General features: G+C 40.3%; 1 protein-coding gene across 3 annotated transcripts in view; it reads left to right on the top strand.

The window, feature by feature from the left end:
* ESRRG (estrogen related receptor gamma) overlaps positions 1–20,456 on the top strand; it is a 578,927-nt gene that overhangs the window by 426,032 nt on the left and 132,439 nt on the right. For all 3 annotated transcript variants that reach the window (XM_019806161.2, XM_011232602.3, XM_034667188.1), the window contains one exon: positions 1,050–1,166. In XM_019806161.2, coding sequence (XP_019661720.1) covers positions 1,050–1,166 — 117 coding nt within the window. The remainder of the gene's footprint in view (positions 1–1,049; positions 1,167–20,456) is intronic.

Below are 20,456 nucleotides of genomic sequence, written 5' to 3'. Positions count from 1 at the left end.
GCTGTAGGCAGCCCCAGAGCACATCCCACACACTGTCATTGGCATTAATTGGAAAAAAAAAAAAATTCAAGTTAAAGTTTGGATCTTCTTCTGGCTACATATTTATCACTTCAGATGTGTAAGTAAGACCGTAAGTAATGTCAACTCTGACATTTAAAATATAGTTTCATAGCAGTTTATTTTTATTTATAGCACTTCCATGGAGCTTGAGTATTTGGAATTCATTATGCAAATAATGTAACAAACATGATGATGACGATATGATGGCCATCGTCATCTTCCTCCATGTCCTCCCCTCAGTAAGCATTTACTAAGCAGAGAACCGTGTTGTAAGGCCCGGCCGGGTAAGTGTTGCCCCAGACACCATGTCATTTCGGTCCCTGCCCTCTAGGAGCTCACTGTAAGGCCCCAGATTAGCCTCCCCCTGATCATTTTTCATAGTGGGGTTTATGCTGTTTAGTGTCAGAAGGACAATAAGCCTGATACACTGGAACATTAGAAACCAAAAGAAATCCGGGATTGATGATGCAAGAATATGATTTTGATGTTCATACTTGTATGAAAATAATTTGCTTTGAAAGTTCTTCTGGCTTCTGAAATTCTAGAAGATTGTTATTTTGCATGGGTAGACTAAGCATAATGTTTTAATTAAACTTAATCTTTTGAGCTACTTTACCATGTATCTTCCAGTTATTCAGTACATCTTTTTTTTAGGAGAGAGAGAGAGAGAAAGTGGTGGGGGAGGGGCAGAGGGAGAGAGAGAATCTTAAGCATGGGGCTCGATCTCAAGACTCGGAGATCATGATTTGCACCAAAATCAAGAGTCAAACCCTTCAGTGGTTGAGCCACCGGGGCGCCCCTATTGAGTGCATCCCAAGTGGTTGCCATAGAGCATCCCGCGTCATGACATTTGTGACATCCTAATGAATCTCATGTGACTCGTTTTTCAGAGAGGAGGCAGAAGTAACAGGGTAGGCATTGCCTTTGGGATGTTCACCTTTCCTGGGTCTTGCAAATCTAACTGCTTTTCTTCAAACTCTGTGTTTTAGGTAATATAGAATATAGCTGCCCTGCCACGAATGAATGTGAAATCACAAAGCGCAGACGTAAATCCTGCCAGGCTTGCCGCTTCATGAAGTGTTTAAAAGTGGGCATGCTGAAAGAAGGTAAGGCATGTGGCTAGGGGCCCTGTGTTTGGGGCTGGGAATGGGGGAAGGGTGTGTGCAGGGAATTACAGAAACGCTAGAGAAACTGGGAAAAGATGGGGTCACAGTAAGCACTCGGAATCCGATGGCAGAATACATCTTTACGCCTGAGTTTTCTGATATGTCCTGGCTAACTGCTTGATATCAACAGGAAGGGACAAGGTAGGAAACATCTGATGTGCAGCTAAACCCACCAGGTATGCTTGGTAGTTCTGATTCTTTCTGTCTTTACGAGTTGCAGAAGGCAAAGGACGAAGGACAGCAAGAGGCTAGTCCTTGTCTTTTTGTGTTTCTTCTCATTTCTACCTTTGCAGGGAGATTTTCCCCTCCATCGTTACTGAGATGTAATTGACAAATAAAAATTGTGTGTATTTAAGGTGTATGACTTGATGTTTTGATATACATATGTATTGTAAAATTGCCACAGTCAAGCTAATTAACACTCCCATCATTTGATATTGTTACCATTTTTTAAAAAATTAATTTTAGGTTTAAAGCCCTCTTTATTGTTTTTCCAACCTTATCTTTTTTTTTTTTTTTAAGATTTTATTTATTTATTTGACAGAGATAGAGACAGCCAGCAAGAGAGGGAACACAAGCAGGGGGAGTGGGAGAGGAAGAAGCAGGCTCACAGCAGAAGAGCCCGATGTGGGGCTTGATCCCATAACGCCGGGATCACGCCCTGAGCCGAAGGCAGACGCTCAACTGCTGTGGCACCCAGGCGCCCCATCCAATCTTATCTTTTTGGACCTATGTTCTATTATAAAGAGCTTGTAATAACGATACTAAAATTGTTGCTTTCACTTAGGGATAACAGCAACAAACACAGAATAATGTGACCATGGATTCAGTTATGGCCTGAGCTCACACAGCTCACAAGTGGTAGAGCCCAGAACTGAACACAGAGTCAGATTCTAGAATTCATTGACTTCTTCCACCCATATCCAAGGTCCTGAAATATTTGTATATGTCAGCATGTCCAGTGAGACTAACATTTTAGCTTAGGACTAGAAAGAAATTATTCTTTTCTTTGGAAAGCCTAGCTCTGTCTTTGTTTTTGGTTTTAAATGCATCTCTGTCTATGTGTGTGTTTTTGTAGATGTGCATTTTTTTTTTTTACAGTTTAGATTTTACTATCCTTCATCTTCAGAAAATTTGCCACAGTTTATGGGGTGCCTGGGTGGCACAGCGGTTAAGCATCTGCCTTCGGCTCAGGGCGTGATCCCGGCGTTATGGGATCGAGCCCCACATCAGGTTCCTCTGCTATGAGCCTGCTTCTTCCTCTCCCACTCCCCCTGCTTGTGTTCCCTCTCTCTCTGGCTGTCTCTATCTCTGTCAAATAAATAAATAAAATCTTTAAAAAAAAAATTTGAGGAAATTTGCCACAGTTTAAAATAAATATAATTTTATAAAGTAACAATGAAAACGTGGTAGTCAAAGTTTGAAAGAAAATTAGGCAACTTACATTTAAATGTATTGCTTCTGTTGAGTCATAACATACACTTTGTTCATGGGGTTTCCCTGTAAGTTTATATATTTGCTGTTACTGGAGGTCCCTTTTTTTTTTTTTTAAAGATTTTATTTATTTATTTGACAGAGAGAGATAGGCAGCCAGCGAGAGAAGGAACACAAGCAGGGGGAGTGGGAGAGGAAGAAGCAGGCTCCCAGCAGAGGAGCCTGATGTGGGACTCGATCCCAGGACTCTGGGATCGCGCCCTGGGCGGAAGGCAGATGCTTAAGGACTGAGCCACCCAGGTGCCCCATTATTTTTTAACTTCTAGATCCAAATAGATCCAAGTGTTTATTCCCCAAGAACAAACCAGAGCTTTAGTTAGGTATGGCATTCCTAGATTAAATAATTTTCCCTGGTTTGTTCTTAATGTAAGATTTTTACTGTGAACAATGTCATAGGAAGGTGAGTGGATCACTCATATTTGGGAATGTGGAATTCGTGCCCTATTTCTCCACTCTTTACTAGACCACTAAGAACTAATCCCTCATTTGACTAGGGACAAAGAAGATGCTCTCAAATTCTTCTCATCTTCCCCGGGGGGGGGGGGGGGCGGGTAGGGGAGAAACTATAAACAAAGGGTGTGTAACGTGTAATTAAAGTCTTATGAAAACATGATGCAAGATGTCAAGTAAAAAAATAAATAAATAAAAGTACAAATTCCCTAGTAGTATGATTCAGTGTATATATGAGTTACTTGTCCTTTTCACTGTATAGCCTTTGGCACCATTGGGATTTTTCATAGTTGATATGTTTTACATTTATAATGTAATTGCTAAATATTTATTAAGCTTCTCCCATGTGCCAGGCACCATTCTAGGTTCCAGTGGTGCAGCAGTGAGGAAGTTGCATATGGTGGTTCTCGCCAGAGAAAACTTATATGGAAATGCCAGTGGAGAGTTTTGACAAAGGAAGAAATATATATAAAAACCCAACCATAATGACCCAACCCACAGGGCAAGGAATTTTCCTTTTAGTTAGAATGATGTGACAGCCTACTTCTTTTGAGGTTGAAACTTTATCATAGTAATTGCCTTAAATCCTATAGCAGAGTAACAAACAAAACCTAGTTTACGATAACATGATAAGTAACTGATGGTCCATTTTTGGTCATTATATTGACACTTAGTTGAGCTGTAGAGACTCAAACTAAACTTACGCTCATTCAAAATGAGTTAATTAAAAGTTGGGAGTTGAGGAATAATGTTCAAAGGGCAAATCCGTTTTTTTCAAGTATTATAAAAGCAATATTTCAATTAGCACTTTGAATTGATGTGTCCTAGATGTAGATTTTATTTTCAAAAACTAAAGTACGTGGAGATGGGCCTCCATTTCCAGGTTGATAGAATTTTTTGACTAGTTTAATTTTACTACTATGATTTATTCAACTCTTTGCACTTCCAAGTTTAGGGATGAAATGAAAACAAAAATAAATTTTCCCCTAAATAATTTCCCCCACTGTGGTTTTTAAGCAGGAGCAATCCTGAAGGGTGGTTAGAATGACCAAGGAGGTGTGAACTGTGTTTAATTAAACATTGTTGGTGAAAGAAATGGGCGGGTGCTTATCTGTAATTCACACCTCTTCAGTTGCTGTTATCTAGCCTTTAGAGGGTCTGTTTTCAAGGGAATTGCTGCTGTTGCTGATATACTCAAATAATAATTTATTTTCCTTTACTTCCTTATGCCCACTTTGATGGGAAAATGCCAGTTCTCTAAGCCCCTCCCCCAAAAGGATGGCTATGAGTAAACACGGAATATTCCTTTTCTTTTATACTTAAAAATGCAGTGAAATATTGTATTACACCCTGCATATAAATGCACAATTATGTTTGGCCATCTCCTTGGCTCAAGACTTGCCTTCTCAGCCTGGAGAGAATGATACCGTCTTAAACGTATCTTTATGGATGGAGAGGGATTTAGGTCCCATGCAGTATGTCAGAGATCATGATGCAGTAAATCTATTCAAATGTAAACCTGTTCAATTCAATTACCAGTCCATAATAAAATTTGCTGCTACAACCCCCGTGTTGACCACAGCAGTCCATACAGGCTGATGGCACAGCAGGTCTAGAAATTGACAGACAAAATCTATTTAAACAAAAAACAACATTAGTTGTGGAATCTGAAATGAAATCAGATTTCAACAGCTTTGATGGGAACCTTCTTTCCTTTAACAGGTATTTTTATTCAACTAGCCAAATACATCTTAGATAAAGTGCAGCCTGAGGGAAATAAAGAAGTTTTCATGAAAAAGGTGGTTTATAGAAAAATGAGACTTTACTCTTTTAAAAACATGAATCCCTAATTTTATTGATTGATATTTCTACTAATGATGTAGGGTGCCAAAGGGAAGTGATGGCTTAGTGGGCAAATGATTCCAGTTGTATCACATTGTGCATATTAAATTCTTACAAGCTATGCCTTCTCATTACCCAGTATCAGAATTATGTCTGAATGAAGTACATTCAATTTTAATGTTAGAATTTTTTTTTTAAGATTTTATTTATTTATTTGTCAGAGAGAGCACAATCAGGGAGAGCTGCAGGCCGAGGGAGAAGCAGGCTCCCGGAGCCTGATGTGGGACTCGAGCCCAGGACCCTGGGATCATGACCTGAGCCGAAGGCAGATGCTTAACCGACCGAGCCACCCAGGCAGCCCTAGAATTTTTGAGTCAAAAAATTGCTACCATTTGAAACGAACAGTTGGCTGTGTGGAGAAAATAACAGAATGCCACAACATAAAAAAACTTCAAAGAAGCAGAGTTAAAAAAAAAATGATAGTTTGTTCAAATCCAAATGGTTGCACCATTCCACGTCCTGAAAAATCCCCTTTTCTTTTTCTGGGCTCTACTTTGCTGGTAAGCCTCACGAATGATGGGCCGGCATTAGTTTTTCAGCATTATGCCGTACTGTATGTCAAAAAACCCATCTATTACAAGCTATCTGGTCTCAACATTCCCTTTTCATTTTTTTCAGGTATTGCTTATTTGAAGGAAAAAAACAAGAACTAATCAAGGTGCACCTATAAGTCTGGTCAAGATTTATTTTTATTTTGATCTCTCCTTGGTTATTTAAAGGCTATCACAGGACATACTGATTCGGTTTACTCTCTGTCAGTGGCAAACGGAGACATTTTATGAAAGCAATAATTATTTTATTTAGGTATAGAATTCACTGATCGAAGGATTGAAGGGCTTTTGGCTCTTTATTGGTATGATGGGTTTCACCTTGGCAACTCAAGTATTTTTCTTTGACTCTTATAGATGAGAGCAAGGCACCCACATTCATACACAGCATTGTATTCCCCAGCCAGGCCAGCCTGTATGCCAGAGTATAGATGAATCAAGGAAGCATGGAGGGCCGGTGTAGCTATCTGATGCCAAAAAATGCTTTTCACTTCGCCTATTTCTTTTTGAAGATTTTATTTATTTATTTGACACAGAGAGAGCACAAGCAGGGGGAGCAGCAGGCAGAGGGAGAAGCAGGCTCCCCGCTGAGCAGAGAGCCCAACAACGCAGGGCTCGATCCCAGGACCCTGGGATCATGACCTGAGCCAAAGGCAGACACTTAACCGACTGAGCCACCCAGGCGCCCCCACTTTGCCTATTTTTTTTTTAAAAAAAAGTTTGTTTAAATCTTTCTGATCTCTCCTTTCATCATCCATAAAATGATGGTTGAAACGGTAGTATTTGCAAATGAAATGTTGTGAATATCTAGTAAGAAACTGCATGTTAAGTATTCAGCATGCCATGTGGGGTAGAATGAGGACCAAATCAACATTACCTATTGTTGCTAGAGATGGTAAGGGTCAAGCTGTGGGGTCAGGAGGACCCAGATTCTAGCCCTGGCTCTACCACCTCCTGGACCTGGGCAATTTACATAATCTCTAAGACCTACGTCAGCCTATTTTTTGTGAACTGGGGACTGAAGAGAGAACTTACCTTGTGACATTTTTGAAAAACCAAGAGAGCTAATGGAGACACGGGGTCTGGCACATGGTTAGTGGGTGACACCATGAACTAGAATCTGGGTATATTACACTCACCTGCTGGACTAATACAAATTCAAAAAAATTTTGTAGGTTTTTGTTTTTTTTTTTTGGCAATACCACTGACCTTAGGGGTCCTTTCCCAACTTTTTATAGAAACACATCAGTAGGTGAAAATTTGTTCCAAAACTTCATGAGGAAATGTAGTTTTTTGGGGTTGGTTTGTTTGTTTGTTTTTAAGTAGTCAGCATGCCCGACATGGAGCTCAACACAGGGTTTGAACTCATGACCGTGAAATTGAGACCTCAGCTGAGATCAAGAGTCAGAGGCTTAACCCACTGAGTTTTTAATATCTGTCCTTAGGTCAAGCAAAGAGGAAAAAAGGGACTTGAAGCAGAAGTTTTTACCAACAACGTAGGTGCAGAACGCCTTTGATTACTGGTTGAGCTGTAGAAAGGAGGCCTGGTTCCTTTGTCTATCAGAGAAAATGGAGAAATCACACACATTTTAAAATGTGCAGGAAGAAATGTGGGAGCTCTACTAATCTCATAGGTACATTAAATTTTACTAAGGAAATTTTGATAGCAGAGCATCATGGAAAAAAAACCAGAGGATGGACCTAAGTTTTAGTACACCTCCATAAATATTAACTGAGCTTCTCCCGCATGTCTGGCAAAATACCACGCTTTAGCTTTTAATTCCGATTTTTCTGCTGCCTAGCATTGTGATGTTGGGGAAGTCCATTGAACTCTGTCTTCATTTCCACACGTGCAGGGAAGCAAACTACATTCTTTCTCATTCCTTCTATTCTTTTTTTTTTTTTTTTAAGATTTTATTTATTTATTTGACAGAGATAGAGACAGCCAGCGAGAGAGGGAACACAAGCAGGGGGAGTGGGAGAGGAAGAAGCAGGCTCATAGCAGAGGAACCTGATGTGGGGCTCGATCCCATAACGACGGGATCACGCCCTGAGCCGAAGGCAGACGCTTAACCGCTGTGCCACCCAGGCGCCCCCATCCCTTCTATTCTAATAGAAGTTTTATTTAGAAAATGATATAAGGTATATATAAAGGATATAAAATGTTTCTGTTTAAACATTATACCAATATAGACACAAAGATACTTGTAATTATTATGATGATGTTGACAATATTTGTGAGGCTAGTCAAACCATAGGAACCATGATTTGTACACTTGGCTAGTGAATTGTGCTCTTTTGTAAATTTTGTTTTAACTGGATAATTCTTTGGATGCTTTTCATCTTTCTGGAAAAGCAGGAAGTATGTTATTTTGGCCACAGTTAATAAAAGTGAGAGTTGAAGGAACAGTGGAGCAATCAATAGATATTTAAATACTTAGGAATTGAGGTCTTGCATTTTTACCTGTGTTTGAAAAACTTTTCCTCTGTATTTCCTCACAGTCACTACCAACTCTTGTCAATATATTGAAGTGCAGCTGGTAATGTTATTTCTGTGAGCGTCTGAAATCTCATCCCAGATTGCTAGATTGCTACCAGTCAGATTTATTTGAAACTTTGTTGTTACGTTTTTAAAATAAAAATATTGACATAAATAGGAGAGGAGAAGAGCAAGTTTATATAATTTTAAATGCCTTCTAAATAATTCCTCTGGGGAAGAAATGAGTCTTTAAAACTAACAAAACTAGTAACATAGTTATATGTTTTATTGATAAGCACATTTGCTTTTTATATTCGATTTGACATTTTTAAAGTAACTTTCTGTTAGGGAGGTGCTTAATATTTGCCCCTTCTTTTGGAAGTCCCAAAACTACTAGCATGAAGATTCCAGGTAGGCAGTATAAATTATGTGTTAGAATTGTGAGCCTTCCTCCTTAGGATAAAGTCAAAGCCGAGGATGGGAATCAGCATTTGGAATAAGTCACCATTCAGTGTGGAAAGGGCACAGGATATTAAGGTTCCATTATCACCTTGAAAGCCTCACTCAGTAGATAAAAGCGGGACCCTGGGTGTGAGATTCTCATTAATCAGATGAAGGATCCAAGCCTCAGAGAGTTTCAGTGACTTACTCAGTGACCCATTGCGGATAGAGTGGGAATGGGATTAGAAGTCAGGTACGTCACCTTTCAGGCTCTGTATCTCTATCAAGCTTTGTTGCAGTCTTGGCCAAACAAGGGGTTTTTCCTGCTCTGGCCTCAGGTTCATTGCCCACAGTCTTAACACAGCAGGCTGATAGTGGCCTGAGATATTCATTTGGGGGTAGAAGAAATGGGAAAGAGTCCTGGTACTCCCAGGAAGCAGTAGAGCTTGTGAGTTTAAAAAGGGGTTTGTGCCTAAGTTATAAGTGACATTCATAAAGAGGAGACTTTTCCTTAGGATTCTGATCTCAGGAAACCAAGCTTTTCTCACTTGGGGTTCGATGAGGCCACAGAAGATACAGATGGTGGTGGGGATTGGTCCAGAAAAGATCATTACAGAATAACTGAGCAGCTAGAGTACTGGGCTGACTGTGAGTTGGAGGAGACATGATGTACCAGAAGTTATGGAGGTCCGAATGTCACAGTGTAAGACCCAGCGTGGCACAATGCATTTAGGTCTGTTTTGGTCAGGCTGCGTTAATGTCTGTCTCTGGATACCAGGTCCCCAGGGAAAGAAGTTAACCTCAAAAAGTATGAGGATCTAGAATTATCTTTTTAAAAAAATATTTTATTTATTTATTTGCCAGAGAGAGAGTAAGCACACAAGCTGGGAGAGCGGCAGGAAGAGGGAGAAGCAGGCTCGCCACTGAGCAAGGAGCTGGATGCAGGACTCGATTCCAGGACCCTGGGATCATGACCTGAGCCGAAGGCAGACACTCAACGGGCTGAGCCACCCAGGTGTCCCTAGAATTCTCTTTTATTTTCATTCCTGGGTGGATCTCCAGTGTCTTAAGAGGGTCCTGTCATCTATGTCCTGCTGAAATCTCGACAAATGATTGCCAGTCACTTTAGAATGAAAGACCTTCATCTTTTGCACTGACTCATGAATTAATAGGGCTGGCCTAATGTTTAGGAAATCTTGGGGTGGACGAAATGGTAGCAGTAGAGAGGTGGTAGTAGCTTCTCTTCCTCCACATTAGAAGATTCTTTGTCCAGAGGCCCTATTTATTCTGAACGATCTCGTCACAATCCATGGGGTATACTTTCTATTTCTACTTTTTAGTTTAGAGAAGGCGTTTTTGTGTGCGTGTGTGTCGTGCGGGCGTGTGCACATATGCATGTATATGAGACAGAACACATATTATCCGTCTATTCATTTAGCTGCCATTACATCTCTTCAGTCAGTTGTCTTGAGCCCCCAGGATCTAAAGAAAAATTATCCCAGAACTGTTTTCCTGCAACCACAGCTTGTGTCTTGATTTATATATGGCAGTGGGAACTCTGAGAGTCTTCTGGGTTTACCCTATCAGCAGGAGAGCAAAGAGCAACTTACTTGTCTAATTACCCTTCTGTTTCATAGCTTCCATTTTAACAAAATGTTCATTTAAAGGGTGTAGCATTTTCCAGGTAGGTTCTCTTTAAAAAATAGCAAACTACTCAGGCCATTTGGTAACAAGCTGATTTGTTTTTGCTTACTTAAAGAACCTGCTTAGTGCAATTTATCCTAACAAAATATCTTTTGCAAAAACCCTCTGAAGAAGACATTGCCAAGGTGATTTTTTTTTTCCTCAAGTCTAATATCATTATGCTGCCAAGTCGAAAACAGAAATTATTGGTAGGGAAATTTGGGTTCCTACTGCCTTCAAAAAGCAGAACAAAGAAAAGGAGAAAGCTTTAATGGTATTCAAGGAAAATATTTCTGTGTTAGATGACAGTTAATAGAACTGCATTGACCTCAGTGGTATTTCTTGCACTCTCTGTTATAATATTATCCTACGAAGCTCCCTCATTAATGCAGAGTATTGAACAAAACTCCCAAGTTATAATATAAGCAATAGCAAAGAGCACCTCCTTCGTGAGCTTTGTCCTGATGTGAAGCCTTTTGGGAATATATTTAAGTGGCACAAAAAGTTATTTCATGTACAGATACTGCATTACCAGATGGTGATTTTTTGGTCATGCTTTGTTGATAGGAAACTTGAACCGTCTGTCTCAAAATGAATAACGAAGGTTTTGCAGGTAAGGGAGTAATAACATAATTCTTGGGAGCTTAATATGCATTAGGCTATGTGCTATGTGCTTTCGTTGTTTTTGTTTTGTTTTGTTTTGTGTTTTGTGGGGGTTTTTGCTATTGCTGACAGTGGCCCCCAGAGCTGGGTATTTCCCCATGTCACAGGGGAGTGAAAGCTTGGAGAGAGAATGTTACTTGCCAGAGTTCTCACAATGCACAATAAGAGACTGGCTTTTATGGAGGCATTCTGGCTCTATTGCCTGTGCTCTGTATTTGTTTAATATAGGTTGTCTCTGTGAACTCAAGTAATATTCAAGTGTATATTCAGCTTGGGATTCTTCAGAGGCTATGGGTAATCAGGAGATCCCGAGCTCTTACAAGATTATTTAAGTCAACCATTAAAAAAAAAAAAATTCAGGACTCATTTCAGTGCTTTTAGTTCTTCACTGAATGTCCAGAAATAGAATGAACTGTGTTGGAAGGCAGTAAGTTTCCCTTCATTGTGAGAGATGTAGAGAACCAGCTCAAGTACCATGTGTGGTTTAGACTAGAGTATCTTTTCTGGTCACTTCCCATTCTCAGATTCTTGAGATCCAACATAGTTGGAATAACTTGCCAGTTATAAACTGTATGAATAAATATCAGCAACACTTAAGCTGTTCAGTTCCTGTGAACCTTATTTCAGGGGTCTGTGTTTTTGTCAAACAGTGTATGACATCTAATATAAATCCAAGTTGGAACATAGAGGAACATTTTGGCATCAGTTTACTTTCTGGCTCCAATTTTTAGAACTTCAGAACCAAATTCCTTTTAAGTTTTGTCTTTGTAGAAAGGAGTGAATTTGATTTACTGACTTTGAATATTGTCTGCCTCAGTTGTTTGGAGGATATGGCCATAGTGGACCACTGGAGTATTACAGTCTCATCTCTTTTATTCATGGGAAAATTGAAGTACCAAAGTTCTAAAGATTTATCCAGGATTCTTATATAATCTATGTGGATCTTAGGCTGTCACATATTCCCTGTGCATGTCTGGTTCTTGGGGACAATTTTATATTTATTTACTTTTGAAATATAACAATTACGTTAGAAATGAAGTAAATTCTTTCTTGTGGACTTACCAAATGCAGCACCAAGAATCATTTGAAAGGAACAAATCTATCCTTGCTTGCATTTGGGTTAGAGAGGACAGAAAGATGGAGATGGTAAGAAAAGGTTCTTTTAGCTTCCTTCCTCCTGCTTTAATTGGAATACTATTAAAGTTAATCATTTATTTGATTGTCCCCATTTGTCATTTCCATTTGTGAACTTGAAAGAGGAAGCCAGCATTTATCTAATATGCGACCAATTTTTTTTATTCCTTTTGGATTATAAAAAGTTCCCAGTGGATTTCACCCCAGGGGGGGTAAACCTGTTTCCACATTTGCTCATACATTGAAAGTACAGCAACAGCACCGTGTGTGGTGAGGGAAGGGGGAGGGGAGGCCCCAGCCAGACAGGATTCTGATGTGGAATTTCCTCCCACCAGCCTCCAGACGCCAGATTTTTGTTTCTTTCCACATATCTCAATGTGGCACGGATGTTTGCAACACTGTGCTTGAATTTAATGTAAAGGAATTCTGGTAAACATTTGAATAAGGCCCATTTCTTTCGGGCACCATTGCCGACTTGTTAGTTACCTTTCTGGTTATGCTGTGCAGAGTGCAGCTCTCCCGGTATTATATCGGGTATCCTGCATGATTTTGTTCATTCCTACATCTCCCACAAATGAAAGTGAGCGCTGGTCATTGCTTGAGAGATTGTTCTGTAGTTTTGCCTCTCTCTCCCTTTGTAGGTTGTAGAACCACCAACCAGCTTCCCTAAGGCAAGCTGTCTGCAAAGGAACAAGCCAGCTGGCTTGGCCAAGGTTGATCAATGATGAGAGGCAGGCTGGGTTCCAGGTTCACAAAAGCCACTCAGTGGAGAGTAGGTCAGTGGCTTCCCCAAAGCCAATTAGCTGGCAGAAGTCTGAGGTGCCTGGTGCTAGCCAAATTCCCTGAGCCTGATGGTACTGGTGGGGAGTCCATCCTTGGGCTTCCTGGCAAACCAGACTTAAGTGAATGGCAGATTGTGCTATTTGAGAGCCAGTGTGGCTTACTGGCTACTAGAACAAATATCAGGGACCCGTCACTCCCACTCAGCCTCACCCTGTAGACTGGACAGCCCAGGCACAATAACTGATCCTCAGGTGTGATGGGTTTCAGCTGATGATCTCCCTCATAAATTTATTTTTACCTCACTTCGGCTTTTTGAAGTTGAGGTGAATAGGAATCATGCCATTAAAAGAGATTAACATGGAACTGGTTTGGGAGGTGGGAACCGTTATAGAGACCTTTGACAGGAGTATTAGGATTTCTACTATTTTAAAATCCCAATTGTAACAGCTCCTTCCTTTATAGCTGACTGTGGTGAGGATGGGACCTATGGCAAAACCCAGAGGAAGGATTTCGTAGCAGTTGCCTTTTGGTTAACCTGTTTCTCCCAGGATTGTATGTATCTGGGATCATAATCACTTCCCTACTTTTCTCAATGATTACATGTTTAGCTATCAAGGCTTTTCTACATAGGCTGCATAATCATAATTTGTTTTCTTTTTTTAAGAGAGAGAGAGCACACACACGCACGCGAGGGGGAAGGGGAGAGGGAGAGAGAGACTTTCAAGCAGACCCTATGCTCAGCACGGAGCCCAATGTGGGGCTTGTTCTCACAACCCTGAGATCATGACCTGAGCTGAAATCAAGAGTTGACACTTAACCAAGAGCCACTCAGGTGCCCCATAGGCTGCATAATCATAATTTTAAGATGCCTGAACTACTTTACTAGAGTTTTTAGGTACATTAGGGATGTGGAGAATTTAAGGAGTAGAACATATAAGAATGAGGTCGTTTACATTACCTAGTTTAACTTAGCATATATTTCTAGTTAGATCTGTACCTATTTCCCGTTCTGTCTCAGAGCTCCAGCCAGCATGTTACCCCCATAGGAAGCTAAGTCCGTTTTGCCGATCTGCCTCTTACTTTTTAGCTGTGTAAGTGTTTCTTTGAGGCCACCTGAGCCCCTGTTCAGTGGCTTCTCCCTAGACTGTCTATTTAAACTTCTCCCTTACCTGTAACTTTTTGGGCCACACAACTTCCTCCTCCTCCCCTGCTCCTGAAAAAAATTTTTTTTTTAATTTCAAAATTTCTTCTGAAAACAGAGTTTCTTTACAATTGTAGTGAGTTGCTATTTGGTGATTCCAAAGCTGATGACCTCCATCATTATCCCCTCCCGACCCCCACCTCCCATGGATTTACCTCTCTCCTCTCCTGGACATTTATCACCTGGCCTATTAATTCTCTTTAGCGTCAACATTATCATAATCATTAGTGTATTTGAAGCCAATTAAATGGCAATTACTCTGACCTTGGCCAGTCTTAGGTTATTATCAATTCATGCATAATTTGGAAATATTTGGAAGGAAAGTGGATTCTTGTTTTATGGTCTAATCTGTGTATATATTTCTATCTGCTATGTGAGAAATACACCCTGTTCTTTATAATACCTAGAGTTGGGGCTAAGTTATTTCTCCAGGAGCTGCTTTCTAGTTGCTTATGAATCCAAATGATACACAGTTGCCTAGCCCATCTCCAAATGTTTATTCATCCACCTTTGTCTACCCATTCAGTAAATTTTTTTTTGAGACATGGCTCCATACAACTCTCTTTATTAAGTGTCAAGGATTAAAAGTGAACATGATAGACAAGTTTCTGCCTCGTGGGGTTGATGATCCATTATGGGACTGATTATGTACAGTCATATAGATTTCTCCCCTTTCTGCATTTCACCACTATTTATATTCTGTTTCATATAACTTAGCATTTTTAATACATCATGTTTTCCACAGAGGAAAGTAGAGTGTAAAGATAAGAAGCTCGGTCTCTCAGATCAAATGGAGTCTGTGAGTGTTGACTGAGCCCTTGAAAATAGGTCTAATGCAATGAAAGAACTGAATTTTTTACTTTAGTTAAATTTTACTTAAATTAACTAGCCGCACATGGCTGGTGACTACCATACCGGACAGCGCAGAGAAATAGAATCTGGGTTCAGTCCAAACCTTACTACTTACCGGGAGTGTTATCTCAAGTAAGTTAGTTACTTTGCCCGTTTTAAACCTTATCTGTAAAATGGGGGTTGTAATTATAAGTGCATCAGAGGGTTAGTTTGAGGTTTAAATGAGGTAATAGATGTAATAGTCTTGTCATGGTGCAGGCAACAAACCCTCAGAAAATATTGTTAGTATTCATTTTTAGTATTCTGTTTGTCCCTTAGTATGTCTCACAGAGAAGCATAAGCAACTTGAGAACAGGGACTGCATTATTTATATTTTAGTCATCCATAATATCTAGTATACTAATGGCACATAGTAGGTGCTCAGTAAAATATAACTGCATTTTTTTCTTTTTTTTTTAAGCCTGCTTTACTAGGCTTTCAGTTACATTATTAAAACTTGAGTGCAGAAACAGTTGTGTCACAAATAATGTTTTTAGAAACAATTTGTGGGCTATGCTATATAAATTACTTCCACATTTTCCTTTATATGTATGTGACCATGACAGAATTGTATTTCAGAAATCGTGATGTATTGAATTTATATTGAATACCCTGACAGTATAGCAATTGATGTAACGTGAATAGAAAGAAAGAAAGAAAGAAAGAAAGAAAGAAAGAAAGAAAGAAAGAAAGAAAAGAAAGAACCAATATTGTTTCTCATCTATCTTTCCCATAGGTATTTGATAAGTTGGTGAATATAAATGAGAAAACCAACACCTATTTGAAATAACTTGTATAAATAATTTGCATAAAGTCAGAGAAGTAGTAAATGGTACAGCCAGGATTCAATCTGGATTTTTCAGACTCTGAAGCCCATATGCTATACTGATACTCCTAATGAAGTCCTTTGGTTCTCCTCGTAATTAATCTTACCAGTGTCAAGAGGTGAAATATTATTTCCCTCACAGGGAAGCCTCTGTGTCTGTTATTACTTCCTTTTGTGAGCAAGGGGACCTTTATTTCAGAGAATGGTTTTGGTTCCAGAGCTGCTAAAATTCCAGAATCATTCCATATTGTAGATACTCTAAAACAAGGGGTCTGGGTGATAATGGGAACATTTTCTGATTCCTGCCACTCTTGTTCTGTGCCAGAGCACAATATTATTTCTTGAAGTTTCTATGTAGAATATTTTATACCTTTTCTCAGCAATGGTTTGAATGATGTTGGAGCTTCTCCTATTTCTGAACAGCACCCGTTCCATGTAGACTATCATAGGCTATTGTTTAGAAGGAGAGATTGCCAGTGCCTAGCATCTGTCCCCGAGAGGCAGTCCAGGTCATTGTCTGATGATTTCATTTTCCGTTTGTAGCAGAAAATTTCATGCTCTGCAGTCAACAGGTCCAAATTTGTGGTCTGTGAAGAAATGTATTTCTCAACACTTCGTATATGTCTGTAGGTCTCCCCAGAAGTCATTAATTAGGATCTGGAGAGGATAGTGTGGAAAAATAATGCTTGGCTAATGGTGACAAAGGAGGAGGAACAGAAATTCAATTCAAATGCTGTGCACCTAGGAAATGTTAGAGCATCTCCTGGTTATCTCACACATTTTTAGCTATTTGGTTATGTGCTGCAGCAAAGAAAATCTATCAGAAGTTTTGTAAAGGTAGAAAAGAACAAAATCCCCCAGCTTTTACAAGTAATTATACTTCTGTTTTAATGCCACTCGGGAACTGGCCTCTTTGAAAGTTCCCAAGCTTATAAAGCTAGCAGTTCTTTTCTTCCTCACCTTTCTTAACTTGCAGTTACAGAATTTAACTAGCATTCTCCGTTAATGCATTGATTTTAACTGGAAACCCAGAAGGAGACGGTGCTGTAGTCAGCTGAACTCTTAAACAGTCCTGGGAGACCAGAGTCATTTGCACATTGGAAAACAGCTAATGGGCCGGGGAAGCTGGGGTTAGTAGCAAGGCCATTCCTACGGTCTCCTTTCCATCAGAGTGAGAGAGATCACTGATAAAAAGTCTCCCAACATGAAGTGCTAAGGCACCTATATCTGAGTCATTTTTAAAAAAAATTTTGCTTTCATTTTTCTTCATGGCTGGGTATTTTAAAGAAGCAGAGAGCTCAGGGGAGTGGAGGGAAGAATTAGGAATTGTTAGTTTCTTCTCACATTGCCAAATTCCAGTAAGTCGTGGGGTGTTTTACGAAGGCACGGGTTTAATGTATTTGCAAAATGAAGCTCGTACATTTGGAGTTGTGTTGTTAATCCATCATTCCGCACAGTGCATTATTAAGGTATGGGATTTGCTAATAGACAACACGGAATGGCTGCTCAGTTGTCGATTGCTAGCATGCTTCATAATGCCTCTAGCCTCAGTTTCTCCATCTGTAAAATTGCGATGATAATACTGATGACTATGCCGCAGAGTTTGCTGCGAGGATTAAATAAGATACTGTGTTTAAAATACTTAGCACGATGTCTGACAAACAGAAGTCCTTGGTAATGTTAGCTATTATTTATTATTATTATTATTATTATTATTATTATTATTAGCATCAGCATCCCTATGCTTTTGTTGTCCAAGTGTTTAGGACACTGCCTAGCTAAACCAAAAATGGATCGGCTGTGCTTGTTGTCAAATGTCATCTTCCCGGAATTTTTTTCCCTCCAAAATGACCAAGTGCTATGTTCACAGCAGGCCTGGGTTGTCTTCCCACTGCTGCTCTTCATGGCTCCCTGGGTCAGAGGTCCCCGATAATGCTCTGTGTGACTCCAGCCCCAGACCCTTGTCTGTGTGCAGGAGATCTGAAGGTGACAGGCAGGGTCAGCAGAACCTGCCAGAATTACAAGACCCCTCTGTGGATTGTGGGGGGACAGCAGGAAAGTCTGTCACGGACCAGAAGCAAATGACCTTGAATTCGTGGAATCACTTCTCATCCAGATCATTGCTAACTTTTTCCAAAGTCGAATTTATGGCCTCTCTGTTTACTTTTGTACATGCTAATGTGTTCATTCAGTTCTGGCTTTTCGGGATAAAGAGTGTATGAGTCATTGGTGAAGAAAGGGCTTTTATCTCCACCTAGAACTTTTAACAAAAACTATTCTGTTTTAGGTTTATTGTTACTGTGTGTTTAGATCTCTAAACAACACAATTTAAAATGGCAAGTCACTTGCAACCTGCGAATTCTTCACTTGTCTTCTCAAGTTCTGCCTCAAAGTCATTATTCCAGCCGGGGAAGGAGAGAGCATACATTACTCCTGCATGGGAATTGTTCTCCTCAGTTCTCCTCTCCTTCCCCTTTCCCACAACCCCTTTCCAGCCTCAGATTGACTTTCGAACATGAAAGAAATGGCAGCATCTCGGAGTTCCATTGGCACCTGCGTGCGCCTATCCTCGTGTTGTGCCTATAGTGTGGGATTCATGGCAGTGGTGGTTTTAGTCCCGAAGTGTGGGGGTTGGAAGGTTTGGCCCAGAGAGAGAGAGAGAGAAGGCAAAGAAGAAAAAGGAGGGAAGAGAGAGAAAGTAGATGAAACAAACAAGGAAAACTCAGGGTACATAGTGCAGATGACTTCGTTTTCTGCTGCTCTTCAAATGTGCTTTTTTTAAACACATTTTCTCTTCTTTCTCTGTATATATAATGGTAAACTGGCAGAATACTGGTGAGGCCAGAATGATGTTTGAATCTCTCTTTAGCCCCCTCCCAGCCCCAGGCCCCCGGTTTGCCCTTTCACTGCATCGCCTCCTTGAGTAAGAGACTCTCCCCCTGGCCAGTCTGGTTACTGGGTGGACGCACTGCATGTCCAGCTCTCCCTGCAATGGCTCATCTCTAATTAAAGTACTTGCTATGAACGATTTTTAAGCACTGGAGCTTAATGAAGTTAGAAAAAGGATTTGGATGCAGTTTGTGAAGACTTGAAATTGTTTTGAGTTTTTTCTCTAGGGAGAACTGTAAAGTCTGGAGGCATTTTGAATTACTTACAATGTTTTCCATTTTGTTCTTTAAAAATTTCTCTTTTATTGGTGCATAGCTGAAAAAAGCCCACTGCCCACCTTCTGCCACCCCCCCCCGCCCCCCGAAAACACTGTAACTCAGGCTTTGCAAAGTGGCTTCTTGGGAATTTACACATCGTTGAATACTGTTATCTAATTAAAGGGATGCCTGTGTCTTTAACTCTCATTGGCAGCTCTACCTTTGACCCTGCAGTATCTAGGAGTTGAAAGTAAAGTCACATTCATCCAAGATAACCTGAAGCTTGTACATTTGGATGCTTATCCCTTTCCCTGATGCTTGAAGCTCTGTGCCTCAGAGATACTGGGCAGAGCAGGGACACTGTGATCTATACAGTTCTATGCGGAGCCATGGAGTGAATTTCTCTGTCCATTGGTGCTTTACTGCTGACCAGTCAAATGCTGGCTAATACCTTGTGCTAGAGATCGGAGTAGCAGTAATTTGTCGTCAATAGCCGTAATTAGGTTTATCTACCCTTTTAACCAATACCATAATCTTTACCAGATTGTTATTGTGTGGGGCTATTGAGAGAAATTCTGAAAAACTATTTTAAAGATTGATTTCAAAGCTGTTCATCCCTTTAGGGGTTTATCCTTCCTTTTATCCACCCCTTACTCATTTTCCTCTCAAATATTCAAATGCCTTTTCAGAATAAAATGTCATGAAAGCATGTCATGTATCTGAAAAATAATTAATATAATTGACAGGAATGTCGGTTTTCTGCTGAGGTGTGTTTCTCCTAATCCCACTGTGCAATCTTTACTATTGATTCGGTTGTTCGGAGATCTTGTCAGTCTCCACTTACCATACCTGGACTCCATATTTTCAAGACTGCAGATCTTTGAACTACATAATATTTACATCTGTACTCTAAAACTCATTCGGCAGAAATGGGTTTCCTTTCGCTTCCGTTGCTGGGGTAGCATCTCGGCGTACAAGGGGTAGATGCACCGTGAATAGAGGGCTTGCCTGGAGTTGACAGTTTATTCACTGCGTACGGTGCATACAGTATTGCAAATGGCACATCAGAGTGTTGGAATCCAGGCAATAGGAGTTCAGCACTTAAAGCGTCCAGGTTGCACCTGAACTAGCTGGAGCCTGCCAGCCCCTGCAAGCCCACTGAGAGCATCTGTCTCGCCACCGCCTTGCTCATGCTGTCTCCTCTGCAGGCCCTCCGATTCTTCTGACTATGAGCATAAATCATCCACCTGTCAGGAGCTCTTGCTGCCTGGATTATGCAATGTGCCTGCCTTCATTTGGAGGTGGTGTGAGCAGGAGATTGCTGCAAATGGTTTGCATTCATTTTAATGCCATCCCAGCATTTCTTTAGCTTTAATGAGGGGATTAGGGTGGTGACAATGACTTTCAGAGACAATGAAAGTCTTCAAGATTCTGGAATTTGCTTTGTATGTTGGGAATAGCTTAGTTGGAGATTTCATTTTTTTTAATCCCAAATAAATCAATGGTTTAAACATTTAGGCAAAGGAGCAGGGTACTGCACAAAGCCAGCTGTCTACAGCTCTATTTATTGGCTTTATAATAGTTCCCTC

Source organism: Ailuropoda melanoleuca, chromosome 8, assembly GCF_002007445.2.
Source record: "Ailuropoda melanoleuca isolate Jingjing chromosome 8, ASM200744v2, whole genome shotgun sequence".
Lineage (NCBI taxonomy): Eukaryota > Metazoa > Chordata > Mammalia > Carnivora > Ursidae > Ailuropoda > Ailuropoda melanoleuca.
This window is presented reverse-complemented; position numbering and strand designations above follow the sequence as displayed.